Here is an 18,947-nt window from a genome sequence, read left to right as displayed (position 1 = left end):
CAGTAATATCCGATAGGGCACACGTGGACTGATCCCTCTAGCAAGTTCTAGACCTTTTATGTACTTTGTTTCTACATGGCAATCCCCCCGAGCTAGTGATACTACCATTCCCCTTTTACAGATATGAAACTGATGCTCTGAGAAGTTAAAATGACTTCTCAGGGGCTCACATGGCTAGAAGAAGGGAAGCTGGAGTTTGAACTTGGGTCATCAGACTTGGATCCGTTTTTCCGGAATGAGACCCACTTCTTGTAGAACCCCACGCTGTGCACAGGCTCTGGCTTCGTGGCTGAGGAGTTATACTTTCCAGAGGCGTGTCTGCCTGACTCAGAGAATAGCCTGCTTTTTCCACTCAATTATGTGTTTTCTATAAAAATAGAACTCTTTATTAAAACTGCACAGCACAGCCATCAGCTGGAATTACTAATTACTGTCCTTTAAAGACAAAATACCTGCTTTGGTCCACTCACCATACCTGCTGCCACCCCCTCCCCCACCTCGGAGGGCTCCCTCGATGGCAATGGCGGGGCACACAGGTGGGGCAGCAGGACCAGGAAGAGCGGAGAGTTTCCACAGGACGCACTGCGGCTTTGCTTCCTTGATTCCTGGTCCTGGGGACCCTACAGCTTTCCAGGCCTCAGTCCTTGTGACTCAGCTTCCTTCTTCTGTTACCCGACCGAGATTTGTTAAGTGACATTAGGTGAGGCACTGGGTATATAAACATAGGAAAGACATGGTCCCTGCCTGAGTGTAGAGTCTTGTGGAAAAGACCAGTGGTGATGGAGCAATCTCAGGGTGACAGCTGGCCTCTCCTGATGGGTGGCATCAGGGCTGGCTGCCTTTACAGCTTCTACTGCCCTTAGTCCTCCGACAGCTGTCTGTGGTGGTGCCATTACTATCCCTGCTTTACAGACAGCCGGTAGAGCTCAGAGGGGCAGGAGCTTGTGCTAGGAAGCAGCAGGGCCTGGAGGTCTACCCACATTGTCTGATGCCAAAGGCCATGTTTCAGCACGACATCCTCCTGTTTGATGGGGCATGAATCAGGGACCAGAGGTGGCTCCCTCTGGTACACAGCAGTTACTGTGTTCAGGTGTTTATTGCTCATGCTGAGTAAATTTTACAGGGAACTTCCTTCAAGGAGCACGGAAGTAAAAATGTGGACCTGCTGTGCTTGCCACCCACACAGCCCGTGTCCCTCTCTGCAGCCAACTCTGCTCTGCCAGCATCCGCCTGCCACCAAGAGTGGGGTGCTGGGGTGAGGAGCAGGGGCAAGACGCAGGGGGAGATGATTGGAGGCCCTGGGTATGGGAGATGGACAAGGTGACCTCTGACCCCAGGACAGTGCTTGCTTAGCCAGAGCCATTGTTACAAAAATCCCCCATTTACAAAATACTTTTTTTTTTTCAAGTTTTTGGAAAGGCTCATGCTCACGCAGTTCTGAGGAGGCCCACCCTAAGGTATTTCCTCTTCAGAGCAGTGGAAAGAAATGATTTGTCTTGGCCTCAAATGGGAACAGCTCCAAGTCTTAATCTTTTTGACAAATAATTAACAGGCTGATCCTGCCTCAGGAGTTCAGGCCAGGCAGGGACTGGGAAGAGAGAGAAGAAGGGGCAGGTGCCAGACCCACCCATGCCTCCCCCGGGAACCTCCATCACCAGCCCCTGGCCAGAGCGATCAGGAAGATTGGCAAAAACCAGACCTGCAGTGACACACGAAGACACTGACCTCACTGGTCTCTGTCTTCCTCATGGGAAGAGTGCTGGCCCAGAAGCAGACAGACTCTGCAGGGCTGAGAGAGTTCACAGTTTGGCAGGAGCTGGTTCTGTTTAGGTCCCATGAGCGCCTGTCTGTGGCCCCGAGTGCTGACCTGTGCAGGTGACTCTGGAGATGGCAGGTCCCCACCTTGACCAGAGCAGTGGTAGATGAGGTGTGTGGTGAGGACGGTGGCTGAGAAAGCACTGAGCCTGGGTGTAGGGTAGCCGGCGTGGGCTGCCAAGGCTCTGGTGGCAGCCAAGGAGGGCATGGTCTCTTAGAGGGTGGGCTCGTGGCTGCACCGGGCCTCTTGCTAGCAACAGGGCACACGTGCCTCAGCCTCTGGACTGTGGAGAGTGCCAGGACCCAGGACTCTCCTCCCCGCATCCCCTGCAGCTGGGACAGAGGTCATGGCGTTTATACTGATCCTTGCTCCTTCGCCTTCCCCAGAGAGAATAATCACTTTCACATCTGCCTTCAGATGCAGTGGCGAGGAGACAAAGGCATTTGGCCTTAAAAGACCTCCGTGTTTATTCTACCTCTTAAAAAACAGAGAGTGCTTGCAAGAGGGGGTCACAGCTGAGGTTGCTTTGCCCTGATGCAGTTGGCTGTGGGTCTGTCCATCCTCTCTGATCCTCTTCTTTTCTCAAGCCCATCTTGGGTCCCAGGGTCTATGAGGACCACCAGCCTGGCTGGATAGGCCACGAAGCTCTGGGGCTTTCTGAGAGCCTGCAGAAGCATCTGGCCTGGACACTGCTCTTAGGAGTCTGCTGGGCCTGCATTTTTAGAGATATCTCTTCCTGAAGCCTCGGTCAGGCCTGTGCTTGAGGGCTTACTACAGCTGTGGGTTTCTCAGCTGCTGCCTCTGGGTCATCACAGTTCATCCTGCAGGAGTCCCTGGGGCAGACAGGGCGGGAGACTTCACTCCTATTTCACAGGTTTGGAACCTGTGACAAGCCCAGCTGGGCGGCAGCAAAGCTGAGACTTTGGCTCGGGTTTCTCACTTCGGGGCCAGTGTCTGTCCACTGAATGACATCCGTGCCGGGTCAGGACAGCAAGGTGGCCATTCCTCCCTGGAATAGCTTTTGTCAGCAGCTTGGAGGGCTGCTAGATTCCAGTATCACAGGCTTTCCTGTCTCAGAGACGTGCCTCTGTTGTGCTTTTGTCTCTGCCTGGGTGGCCGTCCTCTGGGATAAAGACCCCCTAGTCACAAGAAGCCAGGCACCTCCGTGTCACGTCCAGAACACCCTGTTCCTCCCCAGGTCCTGTGAAATTTTGTTTCTGGGCAGCTTAAAATGGCATCAGCCAGCACTCTGCTTGTTGGCTGTGTATTACTGAGGTATCAAGTGAGCAGACTCCTCGCCTGCCTCCTAGCCAGGACCCAGCAGCGGGAAGTGGTGCTGTCAGAAGTCAGCTCTGATTTAACTTGGATTGTGAGACCCAGGACATGGCTGGCTGGTTGTCACAATGCACATTTTCACAGTAGTAAGCAGACACCGTGTGCTCAGCTCTGTGCCAGGCCCTGGGAAAGCAAAGAGGACGCTGACGGGGAGGGAGGTGGGGCCCTGTCCCACAGGCACTCACCATCCACGTGGGGACACCTGGCAGGACACAGGACAAGATAAATAGTAATTTAACCATCTACAGTCAGGACTGGCCACAAGCTGTTTCTAGAGTATCTGAATTTGAAAATGCTTGATACGAGCTTATCTTCATCATTAAACACATAAGCCTTTGTGGCAAAAAAGAAAAATGTGAGAGGGAGGTTGTAATTAAGTGCTAACTGAAGATTGTCCTGAATATTCCAAGAGGGACAGGGTGGTCACACTTCTCAGAGGAGGGCTGGAACTGTTGGATTAAAATAGTAGGTTTTTTAAGTCTCAGAATCCTTTCTTCAGATCACATTTTAGACTCATTTAGCATATAAAACAGGTATGGTAGCAGCTGGGCTGGTTGAAGCGGGTGGGCAGCCTGGGCTTGCCGCCTCTATTCCCCATTCCCGCTGCCAGCGGCCTCCCCACGGCCCTACCCAGGAAGCGCAGTGTTCTGATGAGGCCGTGGCCCGTTATGTGGGCCCCACCAGCCACAGGGCACCCTGGGACTCTGCCAGCCTTCTCATACCATTATTTAAAGAACTGGACCACCCATCCTGGCAGATGGGATGGAGGGGGTCTGATTGTCTTAGAAGAGCGGTGAGGAGTGGAGTTGTTTGCTGACCCCTGTTGCCAGGTGGGAGAGGGTTCAGCGGTGCATTAGAGGCGTGCTCACTGTGTGCGGATGACCACATCCCCACGACGTAGTATGGGCCACCCTGGAACGGGGCTGTGTGCAGCCCCCCGTGGGGACACACAGAAAGTCAGGGTGACATCTGGTTAGCAGTTGAGCAGATGTCAGAAGGGAAGGGTGAGCCCCAGAGGGGCGAAAACGTGAAACAAAGCACCGATAAGGCCAGGAGCCCGTCCTGCAGTCCAGGGAGCTGCTGACACCTCGTGAGCAGCGCGCAGGTGCCCAGGGTCACGGGGAGCGGCGGCAGGAATGGAAGGTAGCACACAAAGGTGTTTGGATTGATGTCATGGACAGTCGGGACAGGGCTCCTTGTTGAGGAAGGTTCTTCTGGTAGCGCTGAACAGCAAGACCAAGGAAATCTCAGGAGCTAGTCTGAAACCTCCCAAGATTTGGGAGTGAAGGATCCGACCAGAGGGTGACAGTTGGAGTGCTTGCCTCAGCCCAGAAAGGATGTGGTTGGGTTGAGAAATTCCACTCTGGGTCACTCACACTAATGGAATGTCAGCAGCCACGAGGATAAGAAGCCAGCGTTGGTAGAAGTCACTGTACTGCCAGCTCAGCTTTTTTTGGCCACTTCTGTTCCAGGCACACGGTGTGGTCAGGGATGCAGGGAGCAGAAGCAGGAAGAGCCCTGGTAGAGAGGGGCTTGCTGAAGAGGAGATGTGTCTGGGAAGATTTGGGACCAGGGGAATGCTGGTCCTCCCAAGGAACTGTCCCATGAGCCAGCCCCCAGTCGCCCTGCCCAGGGGCCTTTGCTGTTCTGGCTGTAGACTCAAGAGTAGACTGAGCGTGGATGTCCCCAGGAAAGGGCTTTTACTCACATCAACACCTACCCTTCCAGCCACAGGGCCCCCCTCCGCCCCCGTGCTTCTCTCCCCTCCCCAAACTCCCAACCACATCCCACCCCACCCTCCTTTTCATCAAGCACCAATCCCGGCAAGACCCCTTATCTGTTCTTCCCTTGCACTGAGTCTGATCCTAAAATACAGCACTGGATTCTCTGGGCAGTTTGTCATTTTCAGCCCTACCACCTTGAAGGCAGAAATTGTCTTCTACTTCATGTTCCTAAAGCAGAGGCTCCTAGTACTTGTGGAGCGTTGGACCTTTTGAGAATCTGGAAAAGTGGAGTGGGGATGGCTGGGCCTGTGTCCCCAGCAGCTCCCACTAGGGTACTGAGACCATGTTCCTGCCCATGAGGAACACCGTGAGGAACACGCTTTCTGCCCTCGGGATCTTGTAGGCCAGCGGGACGATTCATTAGTGAATGTTCTAAGAAAGGCACAGGGCATCCTGGGAGTCTGGGAGGGCTTCCTGGGGGAGGTGGGTTGTAAAGTTGGGCTCTGGGGAATGGATGAAAGTGGAGAGGCGTGGCCATGTGGGGATGGGGGAGGACCCTGTGAGCAGAGGCAGAGGAGGCACATGGCATTTTTGAGGGAAAATGAGGAAGAAAAATAACACTTGCCCAGAATTTAAACCCCGTCCTCTGAAAAGAGGACCAGGGTAAACTTCATCATATTTATTTTCTACCAGCAAATCACAATCTGAGAAAAACATGGTGCGAGAAGAAAGGAATAGTGAGGCCATCAAAGTCCTTTGTGAGGCTGGAGGCCCAAGGCCCTGACTGAGGGGGAAGGTCAGAGGGGAGAGTGTCCACATGGAGGCCTGGCCTCCCTATACGGGCCTGCCCCCTGCTGCAGCATCGGTCACGGGGACGCACCCTCTCTCCGTGCGGAACTCAGCTTTCACAAGGGCCTGTGTGCCACCCTCAGGTGGTCCAGCAGAGCCACCAGGCAGCTGTCAAATTCAGGGCCTGACACATGTAGGTTTGCCCAACAGCAGCACCAGGAATGAAAGGGCCTCACTGCTCACCACCCAGTGAGAACCAGGAGTCCCAGCCTCGTTTGACCCAGCGCCTCGGACAAGTTCTCTGCAGGCTGCCTGGATAGCTGGTGTGCATCGGTGTGGCTGGCAGTCCCTGTGGTAAAAAGACGGCAGTAATTCCATAGTCGTTGGTAAATAGCCACTGCCTTGACCCCCACCCCCCCCGCCCAGGACCCCAGACTCCTCAACCACTAAAGGTCTAGCACTTGGCACCACTGCCCATCCAGACCCCGCCCTGGCCCTGGCGAGCCAGCCTTCTGTTGGTCTCTGCTGTGTGCTGGGTGAAGGGAGGCAGTTATCAGCCAGTCCTGTGGTCCTGCCTCCTGCGAGGACCAGCCCTGTCTTCCCAGCTCCTCTCAGGGCCACGTCCCCACCATTCTTACCCCAGAGGACTTCAGGTTTTGGGGTTGAAAGAGATTCTGAAGTTGCTGTCTCCCTTTGCACAGTAACTGTGTTCTTAAATGGTGACTGAATAGAACTTCATGTAGCTTTCATCCGGTGAATGTATAAGGGTAACCAGCTATTTTAGGCTATTCACTGAAGAATCCTTTGATAATGTAAAACCTGACTGTCCTCATGGATCCAGGGTCAGGAAACAAAGTTTGCAGTTCAATTTAGGAGATATTATTTGAGCACCTGTCATGTGCTAGCAAGGTGGGAGCAGAACTCTGCTCTTTCGTGACCTTTTCACCAGTTCCTTGCTGAGCCTCATTCCTTGAGTCAGTTTCCTTCTGCGTCTCTCGTATACAAGGCCCCATCGTGGCCCTAGGGGCCGTGTAGGTGAAAAGATTGCCCTGTGTTCAATGAGGATGCTGCAGAGCTGAGGTTGAGGAGGGGAGGGGCAAAGAAAGCAAGACCGGTAACCACCCTGGACAGTGCTTCAGGGGGTGGGTGGGAGAGTACGTGATCAGGGGACAAATGTGTGAGCGATGTGGACACTGACCAGTGCAGAAGAGTACACGTGCTTTGGGAAAGAGGATGGAGAGACTGAGGCACAGAGCACATGATCCAGGGGTGCAGCCAAGGCTGCCCTGCTTGTGGGCATTCTCCCTTCTGAGGCTTGCAGATGTGGGCTGCTCTGGTGGGGCAGAATCCTTTGGGGTCCCACCCTGGGAGGAAAGCCAGAGGACAGGGGGCCCCCTCAGGGGCGTTCTGACTGCTGCTCTCCCTCCCCACAGCCTGATGTTCACCAAAGTGAAGCTGGAGCAGGTACTGAAAGGCCCAGAGGAAGCCCTTGTGACCTGCAGACAGATGCTGCGGCTGTGGCAGACCCTGTACAGCTTCTCCCAGCTGGGGTGAGTGGCTGGTCACAGTTCCTCGGGTTGCCAGAGGGTGGAGGACAGACCTGGGAGGCAGTGGTTGCCACGGCAACAGCCCACAGCTGAGTGGTCACGATGCCTGGTGGGTAGGGGTGGTGAGAATGAACAAGAATGGGACCTAACCCTCCTGGGGCCTTTGACAGCCCTGTAAATCACACCTTTAGGGACATTCCTCTGGGGATTATAAGAGGCTGTTGGGCTCCCAGAGTCCCTGTGAAAATGCAAACACCCACGAGAGTGTGGTCCCCAGAGGCCTTGGGAAGATGACACAGCCAGCAATCCCAGCAAGGGGAGGCCCCGAAGTCATCCTTCAGCCCTTTCTTTGCAGGCCTTTGGGCCTGGAAGATTCCAGGGCCCAGTGGGACCGGTGGGTGGAAACTGCCAGAAGGAGGCTCTGGGGTGAGGGACTTTTCAGAAAGAAACTGGGGAACCACCTGGCAACTGGGTGATGTGAGGGTGAGGGCCAGTCTCCAGTGTGAGGGGGACCTGCATTTAGATGCCCCTCTGTCTGCCACTCACAGGCTGTGACACATCAGGCAGATGCACAGTCTGGCTCCCTTTGGGGAGAGGAGCTGTCCCCAGAGCTGGCAGAGAGCTCCTGTTCGCTGGGTGGCCGGTTGCCTGCTGTCCAGGCGGTCCTGGTGGGACCCCTCTAAGCTGAAGCCTGCTCTCCTGGCGTGTAGGGCTTGGCCTTTGCCTCCCCTCTGGAAGCAGCAGCAGAGCTGTGGGACTGCCAGGTGCTCTCAGGGTTGGGGCCGTTGGGTTTGTTTGGGGGGATGGTCTTTTCAAGTCACAACCCACACCCTTATCTCTGGGGAATCTCTAGGCAATTCCCCCACCCAGGGTGGAGCAGGGCTCAGCCTGGCCGGCCACCTAGAGACGAACTGTTGGGACCAGAGGGTGGGTCCAGTACCTAGCTTTCCTAAGAACAGGTAGCATTCTTTCTAAACATGGAGCCCCAGAGCAGAAACTGTGGCTTGTAAAATCTGGTTTAGGGCAGTGAAGGATCAAGGCCTGAAGCTCTGGCCTGCCCTGCCCTACCCAGCCGGCCCCACCTGCCACCTTCCTCTGTCTGCCTCCTTCCCATGCTCTGCCTGGGCCAGCCCACGCTGGCCCTCGGCGCTGCTCAGATGCTCTCCTTCGGGGAACCTCCAGCACATCTGGGTCTTTGCTAAATGCTCAACTTGGACTGCCTCCTCTCTCTTCTGTCCAGGTCTTCAGGGTAGGGGCCGAGGACCAGGTGATGAGAGGTCCTGGAAATGGGCTATTTCTAGAGCCCTAGGAGAGCCCCCTTCGGGGACTGGGCTGGAAGGCAAGAAATATCTGTGGATCCGCTCCAAGCCGCACGTGTTGGGCACCTGCCCACATTGTCTCATTTAGTCCTCACAGTGACCTTGTGAGGTTGACATTCTCATGCTCATTAACACCACACAATAACCATGCTAACTTCTAGAAGAGAGAGCTAAGATCTAGAAAGGTTATGTGGCTTTGCTGAGGGTCACACTGTTGAGGAGGGCGGCCCTCAGTCTCCCCGGTGTCCCTGCACGCAGGTGCCTCCCGAGAGTGGGAAGAGAGTGAGAGAGGAAGGGAACCAGCCCTGACCCACTGTGTTTTTGTGGGTGGTTTCCTCTCATGTCCATGAAGATGGCTGGGCACCCACAGGCCCAGGTCCAGTTGAACCGGAGTTAGGATGGCAGGGATACCCCAGCCCTGGCATTCTTTGTGGGGCCATTGTCTTCATGCTCCCCTGAAGGGAGGAGGCTTTTGGCCCTTGGCTGGGCCTGCCTCCTCCTCTCCTGCCCTTTCTGCCTCAGTCCACTAAGCTTCCCCAGTCAGCAGGTTCAGGGCTGCGGTTCCTCCTGGCAGTGGGCAGGGGCTGCCTGGGGGCTGTATGTGCCCCAGCTGTGCTGCCTCCCTCAGCTGGCGGCTCCCTCACGTCCCACTCTTGGCAAAACAGGAGCCTCCCTAGCCGTGTGGGAGCTGCAGGGACCTGGGGAGTTGGGAGGTGGTGTTAGGATCGCAGTGCTTGTTTATCTGCCACCCCAGGGTCCTCCCCTCTGGCTCCTCCAGGGCCAGCCCAGGGTAGGGGAGCCTGAGGCAGGAGTGGCACCTGGGCTTCCTTCCCTTGGCGTTGGGCTGGAGGGGGAGGCTGGTCTGCAAAACCAGGCTTTCCTTGGAAGCCAGTCCACAGTGCCTACTGTGTGCCCAGCTCTCTGCTAGACACTGACAGGGCAGAGAAAGCTAGGAGAGGCCTCCCTCTGGCCTGGGGCAGCTTCTGGCCTCACCCACTTCGGAGGAGGAAATAGGAGAGAGTTTTTCATCTTCGCTGTACATGATGCAGGGTCCACACTGACGGAGAGCAGGGAGGGAAGGCAGCATGAGGGCAGGGGAGCTACACAAGGCCTCTAGATGGATAAAGAGCCCTCGGACTGGATTCTAAAGGATTGGGGTTTGGGGCGGACTGAGAAAAACAGTGAGAACATTCTTGGTGGCAACAGCATGAGTAAGCGTGTAGCTTTGGAAACAAATGTGACAGTGTAGGGACCTGCGGGGAGACTGATGGCCCCCAGGCACAAAGCAGGATGTGTGTGTTTGTAAGGGAGGGGGGAGTAACATCATGCCAGTTTAGCCTCTGGGGCAAGCCCGATTCTTGAATCCCAGGCCTGAGCTCTGATCTGTCCTGCTGCTCTGCTTCTCTCCCTCCTTCCTAGTGGTCCCGGCTTTGGCTCTGATCTTGAGCTGGAACTCAGGCTCAGCCCTAGAGCCTGCCTGATGTAAGGCTCCCTCATTCCTCATTCTCCCTGCCAGCCCTCCTCCTCACCAGGCCTTGGCCCTCCCTTGTCTTCCAGGGGCCTGGAAAAGGATGGCAGCCTCGGCGACGGCCTCACACTGAAGAAGCAGAGTGGCATGCACTTGACCCTGCCCGATGCACACGACGCAGACTCCAGTAAGAATGTACCTTGTGGGCAGTCATCCGTGTGAGCCCACGGTGCCCTCCCCTCACCCGACCAAACCCACCCTACCTCTGGCCGGCTGCTGTCCAAGGGCCTGTTTAGCACAGGCCTTAGGCATCTTTAGGGCTGATCTTGGCGGGACAGCTGCTGGCCCTGGGGCAGGAAGTGGGCAGCTGGAGGAGGCAAGGGAGGGACCCCACCCCCTGTGTAGGGGGTGAAGAGAATGCAGAGATGGGGGTGGACAGATGGCTGTGGAGCCCAGAAACCATTTCCCCTTAGGCTAAAAGCTCAAGGCCAAGGTCTGCTATGATAATGTCCTTAGTAGATCAAGTGGAAAGGAATGGGCTGAGCTTATATTTACAGCTCTAAGCCGGAAGGTGACTGTTGTTTCCTGGAAAAACTCATCCTAACATCCATGTCTTGTGAAATTCAAAACAAGTTCCAGATCTGCAAACTTACGTGTTTTAACCCAGGACCTGATTAAAGGGGATACCTTCCTCAGAAACAAAGCAGGAGAATTAGTCACGGGAGTGGAAGCAGGAGGGAGTTGTGTTTGGAAGCATTGCTCATCTTTTCCATTTCGGTGGCTGCGATCCAAGTTGCGCCTTCGTTGTCAAGTGATGGAGCTGCTTTCCAAAGCCCGGCCCAGCACCTGCCTTGAGAGGCATGTCTGAGGAGCGCCAGGCTGGACATGGAGCTGCTGACTCCGAGGAGGCAATGGTGACGGAGGGCGAAGCGTCCTTGCAGTTAGAGAGGGAAGAAACCGGACGGAGTTATCAGGACTCCACATACGCTCACTTTATAAACTGAAATCATCTGTGTTTTGCCCCGAGGTCTCCTGAGTTTATTGGAGCCATTACTGCCTCAGAGAGAGAAGTGCTCGCATTTCACCTGCATGTGGATTGTAAATGTCAACGGCTTATATATCCTGAACAGGGACCCATGTCACTCAACTGCCATGAGGAGAAATTCTCCAGGGGGCACAGGATCTGGCCTGAGCTGCTCCCTAAAGATCCTTCTCAGCCCAACCTCAGATGGGACCTTCCTATAAAGAAGTAACGTACACTTGTGAAAACAGACAGTAACCACAGAAGAGGAAGAAAGGAAAAGCCGTCCATCATTTCACCACCCAGATAAATGGCCTTCAGACTTTCAGAAACATGCTCATATTTTCTTTTTTATAAAAATGTGATCATACCCTTTTGCAATCTGTTTTTTTCCACTGAACTGTACAATGTCAGCATCTTTCTGCATCGATACCCCTATTTATACGTTATTATTTTAATGACTGCATAGTCTTAAATGATTACACTCTCTTATTTTTAATCAGTCCCAGTTGGTGGACATTCAGGTCATTTCTGTTTTCAGTATCACAGGCAGTGATAGAATGCCCACCGTTGCCAACATTCAAGGTTTTTTCCTTAGTGATTGACTCCCAGAAGTGGACTCACAGCCTGATTGCCCTTCAGAAAGCTCCTCTCCCAGAAAGCATGGGTATGGGGTGGCTGCTTCCAGCTCTGCAGCTCAGCCCCTCCCAACTTGCTCTGCAGGCTCTCGGCGGGCATCGTCCATCGCAGCGTCCCGGTTGGAGGAAGCCATGTCAGAGCTGACCGTGCCCAGCTCGGTCCTGAAGCAGGGCCCCATGCAGCTATGGACCACGCTGGAACAGATCTGGCTCCAGGCTGGTGAGTGTCCCCAGCCCCCGTGACACCCACCTGCCTGCATGCCACCAGGTTTTTGGAGCTGTGTCCTGTCTTGTGGAAAGGAGTGTGGGGCTGGGGGGACCCCTGGGAAAGATCACACAGGCTGCAGTACTCATGGAAAGGCCTGGGAATCAGGAACCAGGCAGGAGCTCTAATTCCAGCTATTTCTTCTTTGCTTGGCCGGAGCAAATCACTGAATCTGTCATTTGGCGGGTTTCCTTTCCACTAAATGGTGATAGTGCCTGCCTCCCTGGGAAAGGTTCTCTCGTGGCAAATACAAGTGTAAGGGGACTTGAGGGAAGGTTGCACAGACATAGTCTTAGTCTCAGAAACAGGCTGCATCCTTCCTCCTTGCCTACCTTCTCCTGAGTAGAAGTAGTTATAGGACTCAAATCCCAAGAGCCCATGGGATAGCAAGAGAAGAAGCAATGTGCTGGTCCCCAAGAAAGTGAGGTCTGGTGGTCGAGTTCATTGAAAGCAGAGGGCTGGTAATAATGGGTCGCCATTCAGGTAACAATCTCTCTTGATGGCTAATCGGCACCATTGCCACGGTGGAGTTTGAGCATGTTAGTGTCAGGGAGGCAGGCAGCTTTACAGTCACACAGCTCACTTCCTGCCTGTCCTGATCTAAATGAGCTAGTGCATATCAAGCAGTCAGCACTTAGCAGGTACTTGGCCAGTGGTGCTGGGCTTCTGTCCTGCCCACTGCAGTGGTGGTGACAGTGACAGCAAAGGCAGAGGGGTACCAACTGCAGTGAGGGTCCTCGGTGCTCGGCTAAGGGATGCTGAGGAGTGACCCCCGGAAGTGATGGAAAAGTTTAATCCAGTGGTGGTGTGAGAGCCAGATCAGAGTGAAAAGAGAGAATCAAGGCAGAGATGTGCCTGAATGAGATAAAATGGCAGCAGCAGCGGGAGAAAGAGAAAGATGATAGGATAAGGGAAATCCTAAAAATGCTCCAGGCCAACATGCCCCCTTGCTCCTCACCTTTTTTCTGATTACCCTCCTCTCTGCCCCCTCTCCACCAAGTGGGTGGTGCCAAGAACCCCCAAGAGGAGATGGAGAAGAGACTGAGATAGATATTCCATTCCTGAGACCTATGGATTTTTCAAGTCGGAGTTAGAATTGCTTGTGACTGAGAATCTAAAGGTTCCCTGCTGCATGGATTTCACATATGGACACATTAGTATGCAGTACGCCCCCACTCTCCCCTCCACAGGTTCTAAATCTAGGGGGAAAAAAATTGGACCAGGATCCACAGAAAGACTAGACTGGGAAGCATGTTAATAATGCAGACACTGCCCCAGTTAGCATTATCAGGCTCCCTTAGGAGGCTAGGATGTGTGGGGGCTGTGTTTCACGGTCAGCTTGTTGCTTCTGAAGTAGGAAGAGGAATGTTGAAAAATCCAGAGGGATAACAAACAAGGCCTCCTCTTAGGCAAAGATGCTTCTGTCTCCTTCCAAGACATGCAGCTGGAACAGCTCTCAGTGGGCACACTGCCCCCCCCCCCACAGGCCTGGGATGCTGCCCCCACACCGGGGGGCTTGGCCAGCTTCAGGGAATGGATCAGTGTGAGTGATTGGTTTTGGAATTGTATGTTGCCTACTCTGGAGCTCCCAAGACCTTTCGTTTTAATGATTTGCCGTGTTTACTGCTCTCAGCAGATGACAGGGTTTCTGTGTTTCACAAGGCTGCTTGCTTTCTCAGAGATGCTGCTGGATGCTGGGGATGCTAGTATGTTCTGGTGACTCCACGTAAGGTTAAAGGCCTTCCTGAAGCCCATAATTAGACTTGGGAATTTCAGTATAAACACGCCCTTCAATAATTTGCACATTAACCTCTCTTCTCTGGACATTATCCTGGATGTTTAGCCCACACAGAACTCTGAGAACAAATCCGAATGCTTGGAACATGGTGCCAGGGAAGGGTTGGGCAATGTGGCATTAGGAGACAGGTTTGGCGGGGGGTGACTAATCCAAAATAGCAATGGCTTCTAAAGGTAAATACTTCTTTTTTCTCCTGTAATAATTCAGAGATGGCAGCCTTGGCTGGGATGAAGGCACTGCTCTCCTGGTCTGGAGACCCAGGTTCCTTCTGTTTTGCTGGCTCTGCTCTCACTGGGGTGTCACTCTTGTCCTTGTGATCCAAGGTGGCCCTCCACCACACTCACATTCCAAGGCATAGCTGGGAAGAGTGGGAGAAGGGGACACCCCCTCCCTAGAAGGACATGTCCTGGAATTTGCATATGTCACTTCCCCTCATGATTCATTGGCCAGAACTTAGTCACATGACCACACCCAGCTGCAAAGGACTCTGGGAAATGTCATTATTCTGGGTGTCCATATGCCCTGTTAAAAGTTAGGGTATCTGTCATTACAAAAGGAAGGAGGGATCGACTGGTGAACAGTTGCCACAGCCAGAAAGGGAAGCCAGAAGGTGTCCTAGGTCTTTGGTTCTGAGCATGGAAGGATTCTGGAGAATCTCACTCCTTGAGCCCTCTCCCAGCCCCTAGCGACCACCATCACCAGCACACATGTGCTGAGCACCATTGAATGAAGGTCTGCCTGGAGCAGATGACCAAGGCAGTAACTTCTCCCTAAGCCCCCACCCACTGCCTGGCCCAGGCTGAGTATTGTCATCAGCACTCCCCATGCCCACCCACCCTGCCTGATGATTCCACCAGCTGCAGCAAATTTCCAGGAAGGGAAAACTGTCCCCCTTTATCATTTTGGAATGAGCTCACCCCCCCCTGGTTTAGTTTAAGATAAATCGCATCCCATTCTGTTTTGGCAGCAAGTCCCATCACTAACCCACTCTCAGGTTGGGAAATGTATCGGTCCTCTCCCAGCCCTCGTCCTCCTCCCTCCCTCTTCAAGCCTCCTTCTCATTCCAGTCTGATGTGAGAAGCAGGGTCACAGAGGGTTTCCAGAGATGAGTTTCAAAAATGTTACTTCTTTGGCAGTGGGTCCGTGTGAAAGTGGGAGAGGCCCCCAGCCCCACAGATGCTCCAGGATCCTGAGTGTCAAAAGGCACTTTAAAGAGCAGGATGGCCCACCCTCCCCCTCACTGCAGCTCGCATCTCTGGGAGCTGAGGGAGATGCTGTCGGAAGAGTTCCCCTGCACTGTTGGTCCTGGAGTGAATCCCGAACGGCAGATTGACATGGGCCGGGCACTGGCGTTTTAGGTGGCCCTAGAGACAGAATCTACCCCTGCTGTAGGCTGGGCAGCCTGGGGACCCGGGGGGGGAGGCGGTCAGGGTTGTGTTTAAGGAGCATATTTATTATAAGATTATAGTCAAGGCAGAAGTTATGTCTGACCCTGGGTCCCACGTGCTCCTCTGACTTAATGGATTTCCCTCATTCCTCCTCATTTCTTCCGTTATCTTCCTCCCTTCTCTCCCGGCCCCCCGCCCTTCTCCCTCTGGCCTTCTGTGCCTGCTTCCCACGTCCTCACCTCCCTTGCTCCTGCTTTCCCTGCTTCCCTGCTCTCTGCCTGTCACCCCCTCCTCACTCCCAGGACAGGAAATTTGGAGCCCAGGCCCCTACAGCCTTGATGCCCATGTGGCCTGAAGCAAACAGTGCTCCGGTTGGGTCCCAGGGGTGGAGGCTCTCAGAGCAAGCCAAAAAGTCCCTTCAGACCTTTGGATTCTCTGTGTTTCTCTCCTGGTCATTCTCCCTTCCACTCCACCCCACCCCACCCCACCCCTCTGTCATTCCTCCCCCGCCCTCCTCCACCCTTCCTTCTCCTTTATTCTGGGCCTCCTTATGTCCTGAGGGTTTGTTCCATGGGCAAGTGCTGTTTCCTTTAGGGGAAAGTTTAGGGGCTCAAGATGGATTCTTTTGAAGGCCTAACCTCTCCTGTCCTGAGGGGCTTCTGTCCTTTTAGCTTGGGTGACCCCCTCCTTTCTGGGGTTTCAGGGCTTCTAGGAAGCACAGCTCACCTGGGGAGGCTCCCAAGAGGCTATTGGTGTGGCCTGGGCCCTCCCTCACCTTGCTCCTCAGCCCAGGATGAGCCGATCAAGGACCTCCTCCCTGTAAAGAGGGCTCAGCATTGGCAAGGTTGGCAGAAAGGATAGAGCCAGCTCTGGGTGCAGGGTTAGATCAGGATGCCTCAGAAAAAAATAATAAGAGAGACTGTTGCAAAGCTCCAGGGAACAGATGTTTTCCATTTGGAGCCTGCTGAGAGAAAGCATGGAGGGGGCGGGTGGAGATGGAGGGAAGAAAGAGAAAAACCGAGAGAGACCAGAGAGGAGGTCGGGAGCAAGCAGAGCAGAAGACAAGAGAAGTGGGAAATCAGAAAGGAGGGAGAGGGAAGGAACTGGGGATCAGAGGGGGCCTCTGCCACTGAGGGCCACAAAGCCCCTGTTTGCTGGAGTGAGGACTCGACCATGAGAATTCAAGGAAAATCCAGTAACAGTGATTGCTCCTCTAGCCCTGGCCAAGGGAGTCCGGGATGGGTGTGGGCACCTCCGGGCCCTGGCAGCCAGGGCTGGGAGGTGGAGGGTTGGGCAGTGGGCGGGCACAGTGCCACGCCGCTCCTGCTGCAGCCCAGGCCAGCTGTCTGGGGAGCACCATGTTTGGTAAAACAACTGTTCAGGGACGCTAAGGCTAGGAAGAAGGGGTGCATTGCAGCCCTCCCAGATGTGTGAGGCTGTGTGCAGGTTAGGGGCCCCATTCTGGAGGCTGGGCCTGCCAGGGGCTGTCTGCAAGGTGGCCAGGAGACCTCGGGAGACCTCACTTCTCTGGCTCTGTTCTGTGTCATCTGGTTTCCTGCCTAACTGGTAATGAAGTCCATCAGAGCAAAGCAGCCCTACCTATTTTTCAGGCATGTTCTCTGGTGTGTGGCCAGGACAGGGCCCAGGGCCCTGAGGAAGGTGGGGGCTGGAGATCCCTGTAATTGAAATCTATTGACGTGAAGGCACTCTGAGAAGTTCCCAAGGGAGGGACCAGGGACAGCCTCCAGAGATGGGGCTTGGGAGAGAGGGCAGCAAGTTGTAAACAGCTTAATGAGCTGTGCCAGGACCTGGTGGGCCGGTGGGCCAGTGGGCCAGGCCCGAGGCGGGCCTGCTGGGGCAAGGTCTAGGGGAGTGGACAGCCTTGCCTCTGAGCTGAGCTCCTGGCGATGGAGGAAGCTGCCACGGGGCTCGTGCAGGACAGGCCTCCCCACCCCCAACACACACCACACACTTCCTTCTTTCGGCTTCTGCCTTCTCCTCCAGGACCCTGAAAGTTCTGCCACCGTGGGGCCCAGCCCTCTGGGTCGGCACAACCTCCCTTCTCTCTGCAAGTCCAAGTGCCTCTATGCCTTCAGGCCCCAGCTCAAATGCCACTTCCCCCAGGAAGACTTCCCTGACTACACCAGCACAGCTGACCTGACCCCCATCTGGGTGCACGGAACACTCAGAGCTGGCACTTGTCATTCCACTGCCCTGGGTCCCTCCAGTGGTTTGATGGCTCAGCTGCTCCACTCCCCCACCTCTGATCTTTCTCCCTCTCCAGGGGGGGGCCAGGCACACAGTACTCAGCAGCTGGACATGGTGCACTCAGGTATGAAGACAGCCTGCTGGGAGCCCCAGGTGGCAGCTCTAGAAGGGGGCATAACAGCGGAGCAGAGAGAGCTCAGGCTGAGACAGCCAAACCCCTGACCCCACCTTCCTTGCAAGGCCCTGGGTTCAGAGCCCACCCCTCCTGGCCTGGCCTTCCTGAACTTTCCGCCTTCGGAGTCTCCATTTCAGGCTGTCTCCGAGGACAAGAGCCTGTGTTTTCTCTCTTTCACCTTATCATGGGAGCCTGGCTCCTCTGTGTTCAGTTAATTCTCTGATTCTCCCCGGTTCTCATCTCCAGTAGAGAGTGCCCGTCTCAGAAAGCCGTCGGCAGTATTTTAGAATGTGGTGAGCTACTTTGCTTACACAGTGGACCTTAGGTAATGTCTGCGCCGAGTACCCCAGTGCTGTGTGCTATAGTCGGGGCCTTCCTGAGGTCTCCTCCCTGCTTCTTGTTGGAACAAGATGGGCTGCCTGGGTTCTCCACCTCTTTCTGGGCGCTTCCTTTGGGAAGTCTGTTATCCACGCTCTACCCCAGACCTAATCTGAACTAGTGGAACCTCAGCTCTTGGCAAAGTCACCAGCCAGGCTCTGCTCGCCCTTTGTGCCCCCTCCCACCTGTGTGGTACACCAGCCCCAGAAGGGGCAGCCAAGCTGAGGGCTGGGTGGGCTGCATGGCCCCTCGAGGAGCCGCGTTTCTGAAGGTGCCTACGGCAGGTGGGTACCTGTGTGGCGTGGGTTTGAATGTGTGTTTGTGTGGGCTGGCCCAGGGTTGGAGAAACTGCCGCATGTTGTACTGATTAGGGGAGGAAGGCAAACTGGTTGTGGGGCAAATCTTTCCTGCCTGTTGGAGGAAAGCGTGTGCGTCCCCTGTTCTCCTACATGCAGCAGACAGTCCAGGGTTTGGAGAGAGGCTAGGAGCTGCTGGGGAGCCCCTTCCACTGCAGGACTAGGGTGAGGGCCTCCCTCTCTCAGCCTGGTGTGTTAGCCTGGGGTGCATGAGGGTACCTGCTTCCCTCCCAGACACATGTGGAACAAATGAAAGAAGATGCTTCCGGTAAGTGCAGGTGGTTTTGTAGTTGTTACCAGCACTCCTTGGTGTGAACCCCACCCTGCCCATTCGCACGCACCCCCTGGGCCTCCTTACTCCTCATCCCCCCACCTGTCCCTGGCAGCATCACCTGGCTCCCCTCTTCCTGATCACGCGGGTGGAGTTAGCTGTTTGGTCTGCCGCCCTCCCTGGAGAACCACGTCTGTGTCCAGTTCGCTGTCCCCAGACACATGGTGAACAAGTGGAGTGATGGGACACTGGAAAAAAGTCAGTCACCTGAGTAAATGCTTAGCCGCAGGAGGACCCCCCCACCCCACCCGTGTCCCCACGGCCAGGCTCTGAAGTCAGACAGCCCAGTGCAAACCTGGCTCCGTCACTGCCTCTCCCCGTGGCCTTAGGCGAGTTCCTTATCCTCTCTGTGCCAGTTTCCTCCTCTCTGAAGCGGGTGATAGAAGTGCTT

The 18,947-nt window shown here is 54.9% G+C and overlaps 1 protein-coding gene across 4 annotated transcripts in view; it reads left to right on the top strand.

Annotated features, from left to right (window-relative positions):
* The window catches only part of TTC7A (tetratricopeptide repeat domain 7A), a 117,053-nt gene that overhangs the window by 84,305 nt on the left and 13,801 nt on the right, over positions 1-18,947 (top strand). For all 4 annotated transcript variants that reach the window (XM_010984035.3, XM_064494521.1, XM_031466962.2 and 1 more), the window contains 3 exons: positions 7,098-7,214; positions 10,088-10,185; positions 11,743-11,877. In XM_010984035.3, the coding sequence (XP_010982337.2) occupies positions 7,098-7,214; positions 10,088-10,185; positions 11,743-11,877 (350 nt within the window). The remainder of the gene's footprint in view (positions 1-7,097; positions 7,215-10,087; positions 10,186-11,742; positions 11,878-18,947) is intronic.

The sequence above is a fragment of the Camelus dromedarius genome, chromosome 15 (genome assembly GCF_036321535.1).
Source record: "Camelus dromedarius isolate mCamDro1 chromosome 15, mCamDro1.pat, whole genome shotgun sequence".
Lineage (NCBI taxonomy): Eukaryota > Metazoa > Chordata > Mammalia > Artiodactyla > Camelidae > Camelus > Camelus dromedarius.
This window is presented reverse-complemented; position numbering and strand designations above follow the sequence as displayed.